Source organism: Aethalodelphis obliquidens, unplaced genomic scaffold (assembly GCF_003676395.1).
Source record: "Aethalodelphis obliquidens isolate GAN/ISIS:26980383/991018 unplaced genomic scaffold, ASM367639v1 scaffold23, whole genome shotgun sequence".
Classification (NCBI taxonomy): domain Eukaryota; kingdom Metazoa; phylum Chordata; class Mammalia; order Artiodactyla; family Delphinidae; genus Aethalodelphis; species Aethalodelphis obliquidens.
The window spans coordinates 7,877,721-7,896,068 of NW_020837967.1; the positions used below are offsets into that span (position 1 = coordinate 7,877,721).

Sequence of the window (18,348 nt, forward strand, 5' to 3'; positions counted from 1 at the left end):
CATTGGTGAAAGTGGGGTGTTAAAGTCCCCTACTATTATTGTGTTACTGTCGATTTCCCCTTTTATGGCTGTTAGCACTTGCCTTATGTATTGAGGTGCCCCTATGTTGGGTGCATAAATATTTACAAGTGTTATATCTTCTTGGATTGATCCCTTGATCATTATGTAGTGTCCTTCTTTGTCTCTTGTAGTAGTCTTTATTTTAAAGTCTATTTTGTCTGACATGAGAATTGCTACTCCAACTTTTGATTTCCATTTTCATGGAATATCTTTTTCCATCCCCTCACTTTCAGTCTGTATGTGTCCCTAGATCTGAACTGGGTCTCTTGTAGACAGCATATATACAGGTCTTGTTTTTGTATCTATTCAGCCAATCTGTGTCTTTGGTTGGATCATTTATTCCATTTACATTTAAGGTAATTATCGATATGTAAGTTCCTATTACCATTTTCTTAATAGTTTTGGGTTTGTTTTTGTAGGTCTTTTCCTTCTCTTGTGTTTCCTGCCTAGAGAAGTTTCTTTAGCATTTGTTGTAAAGCTAGTTTATGGTTGCTGAATTCTCTTAACTTTTGCTTGTCTGTAAACATTTTAATTTCTCTGTCAAATCTGAATGAGATCCTTGCTGGGTAGAGTAATCTTGGTTGTAGGTTTTTCCCTTTCATCACTTTAAATATATTGTGCCACTCGCTTCTGGCTTGCAGAGTTTCTGCTGAAAGATCAGCTGTTAATGTTATGGGGGTTCCCTTGTATGTTATTTGTTGCTTTTCCCTTGCTGCTTTTAATATTTTTTCTTTGTATTTAATATTTGATAGTTTGAATAATATGTCTTGGCGTGTTTCTCCTTAGATTTATCCTGTATGGGACTCTCTGCTTCCTGGACTTGACTATTTCCTTGCCCATGTTAGGGAAGTTTTTGACTGTAATTTCCTCAAATATTTTCTCAGACGCTTTCTTTTTCTCTTCTTCTGAGACCCCTAAAATTCGAATGTTGGTGTGTTTAATGTTGTCCCAGAAGTCTCTGAGACTGTCCTCAATTCTTTTCATTCTTTTTTTCTTTATTCTGCTCTGTGGTATTTATTCCCACTATTTTATCTTCCAGGTCACTTCTCCGTTCTTCTGCCTCAGTTATTCTGCTGTTGATTCCTTCTAGAGAATTTTTCATTTCATTTATTGTGTTGTTCATCATTGTTTGTTTGCTCTTTAGTTCTTCTAGGCCCTTGTTAAATGTTTCTTGTATTTTCTCCATTCTGTTTCCAAAATTTTGGATCATCTTTACTATCATTACTCTGAATTCTTTTTCAGGTTGACTGCCTATTTCATCTTCATTTGTTTGGTCTGGTGGGTTTTTACCTTGCTCCTTCATCTGCTGCATATTTCTCTGTCTTCTCATTTTGTTTAACTTACTGTGTTTGGGGTCTCCTTTTTACAGGCTGCAGGTTCATAGTTCCTTTTGTTTTAGGTATCTGTCCCCAGTGGATGAGGTTGGTTCAGTGGCTTGTGTAGGCTTAGTGGTTGAGGGGACTGGTGCCCATGTTCTGGTTGGTGGGGCTGAATCTTGTCTCTCTGGTGGACAGGGCCACGTCCGATGGTGTGTTTTGAGGTGTTTGTGAACTTAATATGATTTTGGGCAGTCTCTTTGCTAATGGGTGGGGTTGTGTTCCTGTCTTACTAGTTGTTTGGCCTGCGATGTCCAGCACTGGAGCTTGCTGGCTGTTGGGTGGAGCTGGGTGTTAGCATTGAGACGGAGCTCTCTGGGGGAGCTCTCGCTGATTTATATTACATGGGGCCGGGAGGTTTCTGGTGGTCCAGTGTCCTAACCTTGCCTCTCCCACCTCAGTGGCTCAGGCCTGACACCAGGCCAGAGCATCAAGACCCTGTCAGCCACACAGGTGGAAATACATTTGCTCTTGATTCTTGCATGTTCCTGGCCTGTGAACATAAGAGACTTGTCTCCTGCAGCTGTTAAGATGAGTAGTTCTCTGCACCTGCCCACCAGAATCTTAAAAGTTTATATAGAGGCCGGTTTCAGTCGCATATTCAGTGCCGATGGTCTCAACCCTGCCTTACTCTCTCAAAAGTTGCATCCTTGGAAAAGCTATGTTTGTTTGTTTTTTGTTTTTTAATCCATCCAGCCACTGTATATCTTTTTGTTGGAGAACGTAGTTCACTTACATTTAATGTAGTTATTAATAGATATGGACTTATTGAAATTTTGTTAATTGTTTTCTGGATGTTTTGTAATTCCTCTGTTCCTTTCTTTTCTTGTTCTTTTCCCTTGTGATTTGATGGTTTTTCTGAGTGGTATGCTTAGATTTCTTTATCTTTTGTGTGTTTTCTGTAGGGTTTTGCTTTGTGATTACCATGAGGCTTACATAAAACATCTAAGAGTTATAACAGTTTATTTTAAGCTGATGACAACTTAAGTTTGAATGATTCTAAAACTCTACATTTTTACTCTCCCCTCCCAGCACATTTTATGATTTTGATGTCACATTTGCATCTTTTTATCTTTAGTATCCATTAACAAATTATTGTAGTTATAGCTATTTTTACTATTTTGCCTTTTAACCTTTATATTAGTTATATAAGTGATTAACCCACCACCATTGCATTAGATTATTCTGAATTTGACTACATGTTTACCTTTATCAGCAAGATTTATACTTTTACATATGTTTCCTGTTACTAATTAGTGCCCTTTTATTTCCAGCTTAAAGAAGTCTTTTTAACAGTTCTTGTAGGGTTAGTCTACTGGTGCTGAACTCCTTCAGTTTTTGCCTGTCTGGAAAACTCTCTCTCCTTCAATTCTGATGTTGTGTATATAGATTTTGCATTCTGCAACTTTACTAAATTTGTTTATTAGTTCTAAGAGCTTTTTCTGGTGGAGTCTTTAGGGTTTTGTATATATAATATGTTCTCCTTCAAATCTGAAGGACAACTTTGCTGGGTAGGTTATTCTTGGTTGGTAGATTTTTTTCTTTCAGGAGTTTGAATACATATCCCAGTCCCTTCTGGCCTGCAAAGTTTCTGCTAAAATAATCTGATAATTTTGTGTGTGTTCTCTTGTATATAACAAGTTGTTTTTCTCTTGCTGCTTTTAAGATTTTCTCCTTGTCTTTATCTTTTGACAGTTTAATTATAATGTGTCTCAGCGTGAGTCTCTTTGTATTCATCCTTTTTGAAAATCTGGGCTTCCTGGATCTCGATGCCTGTTTCTTCCTCCAGGTTAGGGAAGTTTCAGCCATTATTTCTTTGAATTAGCTTTCTGCCCTTTCTCCTTCTCTTCTTCTGGCACCCCTATAAATGTGTATATTGGTCTGTTGGATAGTGTCCCATAAATCCCTTAAGTTCTCTTCAGTCTTTTATCTTTTGCTCCTGTGATTAGATGAATTCTACTGCCTTATCTCAAGTTTATGGATCTTTATGATTGATCTAGTCTGCTGTTGAAACCCTCTATTGAATTTTTCAGTTCACTTATTATACTCTTCAGCCTTGTGATCTGATGGGTACTTTTTAATATTTTCTATCTCTTTGTTGAAATTCTCACTTTGTTCATGCAAATGATGATGGAGCAAAGATGCGCCTGACCACACTGAGCATCTTTATGTCTGTTAGTTGAAGTCTGTGTTTGTTTTTGCACATTAGATAAAGCCGTCTCCTCTCCCAGTCTTGCTAGAGTGGTCTTGTGTAGGAGATGAACCTTATCTATCAGGCTGGCTCATGCTCCTGTAACCTTTGTGATTGTCCAAGCCACCTTTTTTGTTCCTAGTACCTCCCAGTAGTTGAAGGTGTGCCAACTTGACAGGGTTCCAAAGGAAATGATCACAGCACCTATGTGAAGGCTGGTTGGTAGCTGGGCCCTCAGGCAGCAGCTGGGAAAGTATGTAGATAGGCATCTTCCAGAAAGAAATGGGAGCTGGGTGTTTTTGCCTACTCCCTCTGCACTGGGCCCAGGTGTATAGCTTTGTGGCCAGGGTGTGCTCTTGAGCCTTTTAAGAACTTCTTTGTTTGCTACATGAATGTAAGTCCTGTTTGCTATCAGAACCAAGCAATTTGGGTGCCTGCCCCTGAGGTGGCAGCCACAAAAGCTGGGGCACAGATATGTATACAAGTTCCTTCCAGGGAGATAACTAGCAACCTGGAGCAGGCTAGAAAAAGAGGGAGGAAGAGGTGTCTTCGGGCTTCCCTGGTCTTCGGAGAGGATCAGGGAATCAGGCCCTAGGTGCATAGTACATTAGAAGGCTGACCCTCAGGCGGAAGCTTTTGAAGTATGCAAAGAGACCCCTTTCAGGGAAAGACTGGGAGACTGGGCATTTCTGTTTGCTCCTTCTATGCTGATCCCTGGGGCGATGGCCAGTTTAAAACTGCCTCTGTTTTCTGTAGTCCTGTGGGACTTGTAAATGGAAGCACTGGTGACTGTCAGAGCCAGGTGATCTGGGGACCCATCAGCTACCAGCAGCCACAAGGCTGGGGTGCAGACTGTGTACAAGTTTCTTTCAGGGACATTCTGGCAACTTGGAGCAGGTCAGAGAGAGAGGACAGGGGTGGTGTCCACTGGCTTCCCTGGTCTTTGGGGAGGATGGCAGTCAGCCCCTAGATATGGGCTCAATTAGAAGCCTGACCCCCAGGCAGCAGCTTTTAAAGTATCCAAGTAGACCCCATTCAGGGAAAGACTGGGAGGTGAGCGTTTTTTCCCTGCTCCCTCTGCACTGACCCCGAGGTGATGGCTGAAGTGAGTGCTTGTGCCCTTTAACAACTGCTTCTTCTTTTGCTATAGTCTGTGGATCTCATGGACGCAAACCCCATTGGCTTTCAGAGCTAGGTGTTTGGAGGCCCACCCCTCGGGTAGGAGTCTTAAAACCTGGGGGATGTAGATGTGGGGTCCAAACCCTTCACCCCTCAAGGAGAAGCTAGCATTCGGGGATTTCCTTCCACAAACTGTACAGTCTGTGCCAGGGCTGGGGTTTATGGCAACAGCATGTCTCAGCCTTTCTTACTCATACATAGGAAAGACGTAGGTGTTTTCTTGGTCCCTCATTGTATAAGAGGTCCTTAGCCAGTTTGAGTTTCTTTCAGAGGGAGTTGCTTTTGTGTAGCTGTTCACTAGGTGTGTCCGTTGGAGGAGGGGGCGTCCAGGAGCCTTCTGTGTCACCATCTTTAAACACAGCTTCAATACTTTCTAAACTGTTTTGTTTTTTCCTGGGATGGATAAATCTGAGCATGGCTGGAGGATAAGGGCAGGATTCCCCAACGAAGAAAAGATTTATGATAAAAGAGGGAACATTGGTGGAGCCAGGTTTTGAGAGGAGCGATATGAACTCAGGATAACAGGGCAGGGGTTTGACCCTGGATGTGGCCCAGAGGGATGAGCCTTCGAGTTGGAAGGGAGGAGAGAAGGGGGACAAACTAGACAGTGTGAGTGACAAGCTAGTATGGATGAAGAATGTCCTCTGCCATATCAGTAAACAAAGGATGTTGCGGCCACCAAGCTAGCAGCCACTGCAGCGGCGCTGACTGTGCACCCTGAGGGGATTCAGGATGGAGAAAAACAGGACACTGGCCCTAGCTAGTTAAGGTGCATATCAAAGGAATGACTTCAATAAGCCCAGACTCTCGCATCTTCCCATATGTAGAAAATTTGTGAACTTGCGATGTCTTTTTTTTTTCTTTAATTGACCGCCATCTTTCAGTGTTTTATGTGGTTGTGTTTTGCTTTGTTTCTGCAAAAGCTCCCGCGTGCCCTGGCTCCTCGCTTACCTCTTCAGAGCGACCTGAGAGGCACCTCCCGGGCTGAAGTCCTCAGTATGTCGACCGAGTAAAATGCAATGCTCAACCTTTAGCTTTTTTTTTTTTGCGGTACGCGGGCCTCTCACTGTTGTCTCTTCCATCGCGGAGCACAGGCTCTGGACGTGCAGGCTCAGCGGCCATGGCTCACGGGCCCAGCCGCTCAGCGGCATGTGGGATCTTCCTGGACCGGGGCACGAACCCGCGTCCCGTGCATCGGCAGGCGGACTCTTAACCACTGCGCCACCCGGGAAGCCCTAGGCTGTGCATTCTTTAATTCGACCCTAAGAAGGTGAGCAAACACATTTCTGATGGACTATATTTTCTTGGTAAATTTGCAGGAACAACCCACTACTGAATGTGAAAGAAAAGGAGGTAGTTCAGAAATAAGGAAAATGGAAAGGAGCTGGAGTATTGGACGGGAAAATGACATGGAATCCCACCAGACACTCTTATTTCTGACATGCATTGGGCCTTTCTGGTGAGTATTTATCACTATAATATAGATGATGATTGTGAGTAATATTATTGAGTACGTGTGGGGTGTCAGGTATCATGCTAAGCGCCTCCTCACAGCCTTTACAGTAGGAGTGATTATCCGCATTCTACAGGTGAGCTCGTGCAAAGAGAAAAGAAGATAGGGTTGGAGGTCTGACTGGCCACCTGTCCTAGTTGTGTACACGGGGCAGGTTAATCTGTTGAAGCCCCAGATTCCTCTTGGAAAATGGCGATCAGAATCACTATTATGAAATTGTTAGGACTATTAAGTGAGATGTGTGTGCGAGAGCCTAAAGCATTCTGTGTACTTAGTTTTGTTCTTTTTTTAACGATCATAGAATGTGGACGTTGCTGAGCCAACAGCGGATCCATAGTCCTTGTGATTGGATTTTGGTTCTCTCTCCCCAAAGGAAGGTGAGGATTTGCACCACAGAAGCGGGAATCCCTGTTAACTTCTGCTGCCAGGCAGGTACCGCAAATGCGTGATGTGTGTTAAAAAAGAAACTAAAAAAACAAAAAAACCCAAACGGGGGTGGGTGCGATAGTAGCAGAGACAGCGGCCTGAACCGTAGTCCAGTGAAGGTTGACATTCAAACACAGAAACCTCATCCCCACGTGAGGTGTGGCCCACATGCCACCAGTTTGTAACTCCTGGGGACTCTGGTTTAAAGATGCTAGATTCTGTCAGCCTCTTGCTTATTATGTGACTTTGGCAAAGTCACTTAGCCTCCTTGAACCGCTGAGTGGAACTAAACCATGGCCCACAGCTCAGAGATAGTGCTACGACAGGTCGGCCAATGTGTGTCAAGTTCTGAGCAATTCTTGGGTTTTTCTTGCATGAACAACTCCTACTAGTACAACGAGCGGGTGGCGAGGGCTGCCGCAAGATGACGACGTAGCAGATAATGGGGACCTGGGAGTTCCTGTTGGCACAGATCCTAATGTACCTTTGAAGACACTGATTAATGAAGCTGCGTGTCCCTCGTGAGGTGAGGTCAGGATAACACTGCTTGTCTGCAGGTGTGTTGAGAGATGGGAACCTGGGGAGAGACAGGGTTAGCCTCATCCCAGCGGGGAAAGCAGAGCGGCTTCAGCTCAGTCTCCTAAATGCCTCAGGTGTGACCCACAGATGCTTCCCCCAGAGGATCTAAATGGCCTTTTCAGGCCAAAGCTGGAAATCCTGCAGGCCCCCTGCTCCAAAAGATACACGCATTGCTCTACTGCTGTGGCTGAACTATTGGCTCACGTTTATTGAAAAGGCAGAACAAAATGCATCCGAAGAGATCCAGCTTCCACAGTTCTCCAAACGCTGGCTGTAAATCACCGTTAGGCTTGTCATTCCCTTGGGTGGCAGCAAAACTGCTGTAATGAAACGTCCCTGGGAAGAATAAACCACAAGACGTGCCTTCTATTGTACCAGACCATGCAGATTACAGCTGATAAAGTGCTGGCAGAAGCTTAGCGGTAAAGAGCCCTTGAGCAAAAGTCCCCATGCTGTGCAGTCCAGGGCGTTGGCTTCTCCTCTGAGGCCATCGCCTACCATCAAGACCCAAGTGTCACAAGGCTCATGCCCCAGGCGCGCTGCCAGAGCAAGAAGGACATGGTTTTTCTAAAGGCAGGGGATAGAAATCTGACCCTAACTGCCATTTTCAATGGAGAGGACGGCATTGTCGGGCCCTCCTGTATCTGGGGTGGTAAAGGGGCAGCTTCTACCTAAAACAGCGGGGAAGGGACACTGGTTGGTTTGGAGAACCATCATCAGAAGCTAACCAAGGGATGGGCGCTTCTTAGTCACACAGCTGGGACGCGATCACATGTGGCTAAGTGAAGGGCTCAGGTGGTAGGTATTGTGAATATCTTTTACTTGCAATACTCTCTCTAGAGGTTTCTTCCCAAAGAAGGTGAAGCGATCGTACAGAGGTTCTAATGCAGTGAGAAGCGGGCTGATGTGCAAACACTACTCCCAGGGTCTGTCTGGACAGTCCAGGTGGGTGCAAAGCATTTGCATAAAGAAGCCAAGATCGGAATGCCCTCAACAAGCCCTTTTGGGAGCAGAGCAACGAGGCAAGGTCCCCAGACCCCAGTAGGTAAGGAGGTGTCTTTGCACAACAGAAATTCACAACATACTGGGTCAGCTCACCTTGAATTCAGAGAAGTTGGAAGTAATCACTGAGCAAACAGTAAGTCAGAATTTAGTAGGGGCTGAGATACTGTTCGAGCTCCTCCAACTTAGAAATGTGCTTTCATGAAACAGGACAGGACCATAAAGGCAATTCCCCTTTAAAGTGGCCCATGGGAAACCTCTGTAACTCTGGATAGCTAAGGTTGGAAATCAGGTATAATTCTTCTTAATTACCTGCCACCTCTAGCTCCACTCCCTGACTTGTGATGAGCTCCGTAAGCTTAATGACACCAGAAGATTCCACGACCTATCATTCCTTCAAACCAACGGTTGTCCTGCTGCTGAGAGCTGGGACCACACTCCCTTCCTTCAGAAATGGAGGCTGAACCCCTTGAGTTCTGTACCTCTAGAGATTCTAAAATGTTCTTTCCCTAATAAGTGCACTTTTTCCAAGCTGCTCCTGGAAGCCAGGGACAGGCCCCAGGCAAGCATAGGGCACTGCTGGCATCAGAGCACTGGGTCTGGGACAAGGGAAGGGCAGGAGGCCGGCAGCCAAGGAGATAGGAGACTTGCCCTGTAAACCAACTAGACGCTACCAAATGCACAGTAAAAATATCATCTACAAGATGTGCACGTCTAAACCCAGTGTCCTTTTCCACTCCCCGTGAGAGGCCTCAGCGGGTACCGGGTGAGGCCAAGGCTCCATCCCTGCTACCCCCGCAGGTAGGCGGCACCCGCGGGCTCGCGGCCCAGCGCGTTGATGTGCGGGAGCGCGCCGGCCGCGGCCGCCAGCTTCTCGCTCAGCTTCTGGTTCAGCAGCTCCAGGTGGCGGCCATTCTTCCGCGCCTGCCGCAGGGACCTCTTGACCTTCTTCACCCGGTCCCGCAGCTGCTTGTTCCGCTTCTCTAGGGTGGCCACCTTCTGCTGCAGCTTCTTGACGTGGTCCTCCTCCTCAAACAGGGCCTTCTGCACCGAGGAACACATAAGCTGGGGAGGAAACACCAGGAGACGCAGGTGAGTTTCAGAAAACCTCCCCAGGTAAGCTTCCTGGTGCTGCCAGCCCGGCAACACAGACCCCGATGTCACCAATGGCCCCAACCCGGGATAAGGACAGTCCTCATGCCCCCTTCTTGTTTTCACCCTGTGGACCCCAAATGCAGAACACCCCTCTTTTGCTTTCTGTGTTTGGGTACCCTAGATAATTTTGTTTTCAAAAGATACTCCATGGTTTTGTCTTCTTACGTGCCTACCGATTTGCATCCTGTTGAGTCCCTGTTGGATCAGGTCACTCTTCCCTTTTTGCTCTCATTCAGCAGTTTCGCCTGTTCAATTCTAATCTGACTCTAGAACATTTTACAGTAAAGCCCAAGCTTGAGGACCACCCACTTGGAAGCGAAACTGGATCCACAGAGGGCCTTCAGCGTATTTCCACGAAAGGGCTTTGCCTGTGCTGAGGTGCAAATACCCTCATTCTGGAAACATTTCTAGTCATCGTGGGATGGGCTGGAAGTGAGTGTCTCTTTTGAAAAACTGAGTTTTTGTTTCTTACCTAAGCCCCCTTGATTTCTTACAGAAAAAAAAGATATTCTAAATATGTCACTCTAGCAAGGACAGAGCTCTGGTGACCCAAGAAGAGAACAAAACCCGAAACAGAAAGATGCACAGAGAATATGAATAGTCTACAGGAAGGTAACATACAAGTATCTCTTAATCTCTTGTATGAAAAACTTAATAAGAGAAATGCAAACTAGATCCACAATGGATGGCTTTTCTTTTAACAAAATGAAATTTTGATTTTACCCTTTGGTAGAATCAGAATCAGCATTTGGGGAAATAGGCATTCTCTTGTAGGCATTCTCATATACTGCGGGTAGAGTGTAAACTTCTATAAAGAACAATCTGTGTCAAAATGAAAATTGCATATACCCTTTGATCTAGTCATTCTGATAGAAACACTCCCATATGTGCAAATGTATATTTATATATTATATATAATAATTGTATTTTATTTATACACACACACACACACACACACAAAACAACTATAAGAAGGTTGAGGAATGACATTAGCATCATGGCCATATGAGACATCCCTCTTCCCGCCCCCAACAAAAATGGCATCATGAACAAAAGTGACTTTAAGAGAACTGTGGGATCCACCAAGGGACCCAGGAGGAGTCTTGCCCACGCATGGCATCTGTGCATGCCTGTCCTTCTGATTGCTGCCTGTCTCTAGTATTCTATTGTGTCCACAGAACCTGTTTTTCCCTGTATATGCAAATTGTATGTTTATAAGTGAAAATGTTAATACATTAAATGATTGTTCATTTTAAAGCATAAGAAAAAAAGACGAACATCAGTCCCGGCTGTGGACCCTTCAGTGGTCCGCGAACTTCCTCCAGCCCCTCTCAGGCAAAGAACCTCAACAGGTATTTCTCAAAGGAGATATACAAATGGCCAACGAGTATATGAGAAGGTGCTAGACATCACCAATCATCAGGAAAATACAAATCAAAACCACAGTGAGGAGCAGGCAAGCAAAGGAACCTGTTGTTTGTTCTCACTGCCCCCCACCCCTGCTCTGCTGCAGCAGGGGTCCCAATAAAGCCCTGACTGAACTTGGCCTCTGATCAATTTCTATTGATTAAGGAGGCCAAGAACCCTAGTTGGTAACAGATTTTGTGGTGCCCAACGTGGGGCTTGTCCCTTCTGCAGGAGAGGATCTGGGCACCTCCGGGACCACCTAACGCAGCTTCCCCGCGGGTGACAAGTGGCCACCTGAACCTCTTGTTTCAGCATCGCCTCGTCTGGTAAGTCTGCCTTTCTGGCCCCCGAGGGGCCTCAGTACCCTCATTCAGGCAATGCTTCTCCCCTCCCCTTTGTCCCTCCCCATTTTCCCTCTCCTGAAATCTCTCTACTTCTCTCTCTGTCCTCTCCTCCTTCTGTCCTTCCAAGAGAGTGGATGTCGGGCAAGCTACAGCTCCCTCTGGCCGGCAATGGCTCACCGTGAGGGGCGACAAGCAGAGGAGGGAGAGGCTCCCTTCACACCTTGCAGACCTTGGTCCAGCGGGCTCTCCCTGACTGGAGATTTATGAGTGATAGAGGTTCAAACCTCATATCGTGTAGTGGGCTGTAAGTCCGATCATCCCCATATTCTCACCTTTATTTTCCTGCCGCCAAGAGAAGTCCCGTTGGGAACGAGCTGAAGCGGCAGATTTCTATATACTGGTGCATGCGTGGGTGAGAGTCCCACCTGTGGGTCGGGGACCCACAGATGACATGCAACTGGCTGGTTTCCGGGCTTGATCACCCCGATGGGCAGTGGACAGGGTGCTCCCTCCTTCACTGGCCCTTTCTGGAAGCATGCAGATTGGTACCTGAATAGACAGCTGCAGGGGGCGGGCTGAAAAGGCAATCTCTCTGTCTCTTTCTCATTTTCAGTCTTTTCTGTCCCTCCTCCCTTTACTTCTCCCTTGGTCCTTACCCCTACCCTCCCATCCCCTTAATCCTGAAAACTTCTTGTTTGTGTCTTTAAGTTTTGCGATTGCTTTCTTTGTGATGTAGTTTTTGTCTGTCCAGCTGTCCCTGGAAGTCACTGCCGACATTGTGAGCACATACAAACACAGCCCGCATTGCCTGAGACTCCAGCCTTGGGTTACTTAGTGGGATTTCAAAGAACAAAAAGAAAAGACGGGGGCTTGCATCTCTCTCCTCTGCCTTTGCAATGTAACTCTTCTGCCTGGGCTCTCAGGAACTACCTGATTCATCTGTAGTCCCCCAGACTGAGGGGGGGAAAAAAGGCCATTTTAAATTCAAGCAGGAAAACTATGAGATCTCTGCTTCTACAGAAATTAACTTGTCTAGCTTAAGCTATGGGTTTAATTAATACAGACCCATCTTTGGAGTCATCAACATAAAGTACAATGCTTTCATTGTATCTAGGGTTACTGGAAGTCAATAAGTGCATATTGTTCCTGTTGTAAAAATCTGTCAACAGGGACAATAACCTGATATGATTAAATTTTTAAGTAAATGTAACTGGGATAAGAACTTTTTGCTAAGCTACATAGGAATAATTATGTTTTGGAAACGTCCATCTAAGAAGCTAAAGTAATTAAGATAGGAATTAATTGTATCTGCAGGCCATTTCAAATAAGATAAACTATTGGAACATTAATTGCTAAACAGGTCTAAATTTACCTACTTTTGTCTTCTTGTGAGAGAGAAATTAAGCTGTTTGGTGCCACCTTGAGATGTTCGCTACCAATTTATGGAATGCTAACGTGAAAGACAGTTCATGGTGGCTTAAGGAAAGTAGGATGCGTTAAGAAAAGAAGGTAAAAGGAACGGGAATATATTTTGTTGAAAGGAAAAAGGATGACTTTGTCCTAGAGCTGGCTGTTTCTGAATGGGGAAAGAATAAGGGACAAAGTATGGCTACAGAAAGTTGCAGGTTTGTGGAAGAGGAACATTAGGAACTTTGGTCAGGATTTTCTAACGTTGGATTAAATTTAATTAGGTAAATGGATTTTATTAAGAGTAGGTTGATGCAAGACTGGGCTTGGTTTCTCTCTCTCGTGAAAAAACAAAGTTTTCCCGGGATCAGGTTCAAAGTCAGCCCCCACCTTTCCCCCCTTCGGGAAGTAGCGATGGCAACAGAGGGGTTATTAGAGTGCACAGCCCCTTCTCAATGGGAGACTTAGGAAACCCATAAGGCAGGTTCTCAGAGAACCCTGACAAGTTTAGGGATGAATTTATCAGGCTGGGATTGACATTCTCTCTCACCTGGCAGGACATCATGGATTATTCTGGCCCACTGTTGTACCCCAGATGAAAAGGAGCGCATACTGAGAAAGCCCAGGGAACACGCAGATGGCCTACTGGCCACCAGTCCACATGGCCAAGTTTATCAGGTAGGTGGGACGCAATCCCAGAACATGACCCATGCTGGACTGTGAAGATTGTGTAGGCCAAGCTAGGATGAGACATTAGATTACTTGTCTGTCAGAAAGAATGAAAAGGTGTATGGTGAAGCCAGTAAATTACGATAAGGTCTGAGAGGTTACACAGGAAAAAGATGAAAGCCCAGCAGGCTTCCTGAGCCGGGTGACAGAGGCATTCAGGAAGGACACCAATACAGACCCTGAGTCCGCAGAAGGGAGGACACTCTGGGCCATGAATTTTATCACCAAGGCTACTCCTGATATCTGGAGACAGTTCCAGAAGCTTGCGGCTGGGCCCCAAGCCCCGCTGTCAACCCTGAGGAGGCCTTCAAGGTCTGTAACAACCGAGACTTAACAGAGGAGGCCAATGAGGATAAGAGGCAAATAAAGAAAACGCAGCATCTGGCCGCTCTGATCCATCCACCACCTCGAGGGGACCCTGGAGGGCCGAGAAGGCTGGACAGACCACCAAGAAGCCCCTTGGACCCAAACCAGTGTGGCCTTTGTCGGAAAGGGGGCACTGGGAGGCGGAATGTCCTGGGCGCCCTCCTGTGGGACGCCCGAGCGCCTCCCCGGCTCCAGATCCATCCTCGTGACTGCAGCGGAGCCTCGGGTCACGCTCGATGTGGCAGGTAGGAGAACTCTTGTAGACGGTGGAGCCGCCTGCTCTGCTCTGACTTGGCCAGCTGGCCCCCTCTCCAGCCATGACTGTGCTGTGATGGGAGTCGATGGACAGCCAAAGGAAAGGCGATTTACCATCCCCTCTTGCCTGTGGAATCGGGTCCATTATTATTATTCACTCCTTTTTGTACATGACAGAATGCCCTGTCCCTTTCCTCGGGAGAGATTTGCTAAATAAGTTAGGAGCTAGTATATTCTTAGGTCAGGGTGAATCCAAGAAGGTAATCTGCACGGAGAATGCATCTATTAGTCCCAGATGACCCACCTGTTGGGCATCAAAATATGCCCCAAGACATCCCCCAAGAAATTACAGAGCAGGTAGATCCTGCAGTTTGGGATACCTCGGTGCCAGGAAGGGCAAAACGCGTTCCCCCAATAAAAATAAGGTTAAGGCCTGGGGAAAAATACCCCTGGAAGAGACAATATCCTTTAAAGCCTGAGGCCCTGAGGGGAATCCAACCGCTGCTCAGCAGATTCCTGAAAACACGGACTCATTAGGCCCTGCCAATCCCCTTGCAGCACCCCGAACCTCCCCGTACAGAAGCCTAACGGGGAGTGTTGGTTTGTGCAAGACTTACGAGCATTAATGAGAGCTTTGCAATTAGGGAAGGATAAGAAATTAAATATTTTCACTGACTCTAAATATGGGTCCACACGTGCTACATGCTCATGTTGCCAGATGGAAAGAAAGAGGAATGTTAACCACTAGAAGTTCCCCATAAAACATAAAGATCTGATTCTGGTCCGTTTGTTAGAAGCAGTGTAGCTTCCTACCCAGGTAGCAGTAATGCACTGCAGGGGCCATCAGAGGGATGGATCTTTTGTGATCTTTTGCGAGCCAAGGGAACAGCAAAGCTGATCAAATTGCAAAACAGGGTGCACAACTGCAGGAACCTGAACAAGGTAAGGCTCTAGTGATTGGCCCCCCCTGAACTCCTAGCCTTCCCCAGTTCTCCCCCCAGGAATAAGAAAATGCTGAGAAATGGAGCTCTGAGAAGGGAAGCACAGGCTGGCATCAAAAGGAGGATGTTTCTAATCCCTGAAGCCCAACAATGGAGACTCACCAAGAGCTTACATGACGCCACCCACTAAGGGAGGGATGCACTATGGGACTTGAGGCAAAAGGCTTTTTCAGGAAAGGGGCTTGAAAGAACAATAAAACAAGGAAGGCTTGCCTCGCCTGTAATAACCCACAGGCCCATCCAATCCCCCCTTCGTTACTCAGGCCAATTCAACGCCGAGGGACATACCCGGGGGAAGCCTGGCAGTTAGATTTCACCCAAATGCCCCCATGATCAGGATATAAATATCTTAAAATATCTTATGGTGTTTGTTGATACTTTTACAGGATGGGTTAAAGGCTTCCCCACCCAATCTGAAAACGCCCTGCAAGTCTGTAAGTCCCTTTTAAAAGAAATAATTCGTCGGTTTGGACTTCCAAAGTCCCTGCAGAGCAATAACGGGCCCTCTTTTTATAGCCAAAATCACAGAGGGGCTCACAACAGCCCTAGGGCTAGACTACAAGCTACACACCTCTTGGCACCCCCAGTCTTCAGGGAAGGTAGAGAAAATGAACCATCCTTTAAAGAAAACCTTAGCAAAGCTCTGCCCATAGACTCATGCACCCTGGACCAACCTGCCTCTCATTGCACTCCTCAGGGTCCGTGTAGCCCCCAGGAGTGGTCTGAAACTTAGTCCCCTTGAAATGACCTACGGGAGGCCTTTTCTTACTACTGACATTCTACTGGATGAGGAAGTGAACCAGACCCTGAGATATATTATTCTAGGACAAGTTCAGAAAGCAATCCAGGACTATGCCTACAAGGCACTGCCAGCTCCCACTAAAAATACAGAGGAAGGAGCAGTTCCTTCACAAATAAACCCTGGGGACCCAAGTTCTTCTCAACATCTGGAAAGAGAGCTCCCCCAAAGACCAACTATTGCCAACTATTACTGTAAAGTAATTTTAACCACCCCCACTGCTGTCAAACTGCAAGGGGTATCTGTTGGGTTCATCTGTCCAGACTAAAGCTTTTACTTCCAGAAACCCCACGGGTCACAACAGAAGAACAATGCACCTGTGAGCTAGCGGAAGATCTGAGATGCCTATTCCAAAGACAGGTCCCATCAACAGGTAAGTACAATGATGTAGTGGGTTGGCTCCTATTTCAGGCCTTAATGGGACTTGGGACCTCTCGATTCCTTGGCTGATGTGGTCTTGACAATCGTCTGGCCCTTGAGTACCTTCTGGCAGAGCAAGGCAGAGTTTGTGCAGTAACTAATACTTCCCGCTGCGCTTGGATCCGTGCAACAGGACAGGTAAAAGTTAATGTTAAGGAAATATAAGCTCAGGCAGAGTGGCTTCATAATTGTGGCAGGGGTGATATCGCCTTCCTTGTCTGGTGGTCAAGGAAGCCCAAAGTTAACCTGGTTCCTTCCCTTTCTAGGTGCTTTAATGGCAATGGTTGTTCTTCTCCTTTTTAGCCTTTGTTTTGTTTAACCTTTTGGTTAAGTTTGTGTCTTTTAGGCTCCAACAGTTTGAAGTAAGGCTCATGATGGCTCAAGAAATTCAGCCCATTCCAGCGGAAAGTGGCCCAGGTCCCTACAGGTCCTTGGAACAGTCAGGTCCTTCTCCTCTAGGGGAGGCTGGGGTCTTTCAGAAGAAGAGACCTTCAGCCTCTTACCCCTTAATAAATGTGTAGAGTCTCTCAGGGGGGAAGGAGACAGGCTGGAACCTGGGAGCCTGTGCTGCAGGGCTGCAGTGCTTGCACCTGGACACACCTCTCCTCAAGCAACAAATTAAAAGAAACTGTATGGGACTGAAAATTACTGTGTGCATGCTCAGTTGGGGCAAATTCTAGACAAAAGATACAAAGAGACCAAAAAAACCCAGCTGCCATTTTGAGGAGCCTGGAGCAAAAGCAGGGGGTCCGGAGCAAAAGCAGGGCACTGCGCATGCCCCCGGCACACAACACCACCTAAGGGGTGGGCAAAACACCTAAGCTACCCCTTCGGCCCAACCCCTGGACACACCCCTGCCCTCACCCCATATAAGGAACAAAGCTCGCCCCCTCTCAGGGCGTGGGCAAACAAGGGAACCTGTTGTTTGTTCTCACTCCCCCCTGCTGCAGCAGGGGCCCCAATAAAGCCTTGACTGAAAAAACAAACAAAACGCACAATGAGGTGTCACTCACACCTGTCATCAAAAAGACAAGAAATCCGGTTCCAGTTCAAGATGGTGACATAAGAGGATTCTGAGCTCACCTCCCACCATGGACACACCGAATCTACAGCTACATACAGAACATCTTCCCCTGAAAGAAACCCCAAAACTACGAGTGACCCCTACCTACCAGGCAACCGAGAAAAAAAACGCACATTGAAGCAGGTAGGAGAGGCTGAGACAATCTCATCGTAAACCCGGTGCAGCAGCCTGCAGTCAACAGGGAACTGACAACTGAGCTTATCCCCGAGGAGCAAAGGGGTTGAACCCCACATCTGGCACCCCAACTTTTAAGACCTGCACCTGAGAGACGAGCCCCCGAAACTTCCGGGTTTCAAAGCCACCAGGGCTTGCCTCCCTGAGACCCACAGGCTATGAGTGAACTGAGAACAGTTCTTAAAGGGCTCACAAAGACTCACCTGGCTACCCAGCACGAAGGCCCAGTGCAGAGGCAGCCGACTGAAAAGCACCCGATTCGCTTACCTGAAAGCTTTGGCCTGAGGGGCAGGCTTCTCATTGAACACACAACTAAAGGCCAACTGAAATACTCGACGAAGACTATGGCCTCTTTTTGAATTATGGTTTTCTCAGGGTATATGCCCAGTAGTGGGATTGCTGGAAGTCATGTACCAAAATGTTCATTGCAGCTCTATTTACAATAGCCCAGAGATGGAAACAACCTAAGTGCCCATCATCGGATGAATGGATAAAGATGATGTGGCACATATATACAATGGAATATTACTCAGCCATAAAAAGAAACGAAACTGAGCTATCTGTAATGAGGTGGATGGACCTAGAGTCTGTCATACAGAGTGAAGTAAGTCAGAAAGAGAGAGACAAATACCGTATGCTAACACATATATATGGAATTTAAGAAAAAAAAATGTCATGAAGAACCTAGGGGTAAGACAGGAATAAAGACACAGACCTACTAGAGAACGGACTTGAGGATATGGGGAGGGGAAAGGGTGAGCTGTGACAGGGCGAGAGAGAGGCATGGACATATATACACTACCAAACGTAAGGTAGATAGCTAGTGGGAAGCAGCCGCATAGCACAGGGATATCGGCTCGGTGCTTTGTGACCGCCTGGAG

General features: G+C 46.4%; 1 protein-coding gene and 2 long non-coding RNA genes across 4 annotated transcripts in view; 2 read left to right on the forward strand and 1 right to left on the reverse strand.

Moving 5' to 3' along the window:
* The window catches only part of LOC113628285 (uncharacterized), a 59,639-nt gene extending 52,242 nt beyond the window's left edge, over positions 1 to 7,397 (forward strand). The window contains exons 3-4 of the long non-coding RNA XR_003435966.1: positions 6,126 to 6,265; positions 6,621 to 7,397. This is a non-coding gene — a long non-coding RNA (uncharacterized LOC113628285). The remainder of the gene's footprint in view (positions 1 to 6,125; positions 6,266 to 6,620) is intronic.
* Positions 7,398 to 7,506: 109 nt separating this feature from the next.
* CCDC3 (coiled-coil domain containing 3) overlaps positions 7,507 to 18,348 on the reverse strand; it is a 103,369-nt gene continuing 92,527 nt past the window's right edge. The window contains exon 3 of the mRNA XM_027121646.1: positions 7,507 to 9,391. Within this exon, the coding sequence (XP_026977447.1) occupies positions 9,116 to 9,391 (276 nt within the window). The 3' untranslated portion in view covers positions 7,507 to 9,115. The remainder of the gene's footprint in view (positions 9,392 to 18,348) is intronic.
* LOC113628284 (uncharacterized) lies at positions 9,319 to 16,949 on the forward strand. Of its 2 annotated transcripts, XR_003435965.1 has the most exons (6): positions 9,319 to 9,418; positions 9,978 to 10,093; positions 11,120 to 11,214; positions 13,197 to 13,317; positions 16,073 to 16,162; positions 16,542 to 16,949. It is a non-coding gene; the product is annotated as an uncharacterized LOC113628284 (long non-coding RNA). The 2 variants fall into 2 exon arrangements; XR_003435964.1 differs by having other exon boundaries at positions 16,073 to 16,949.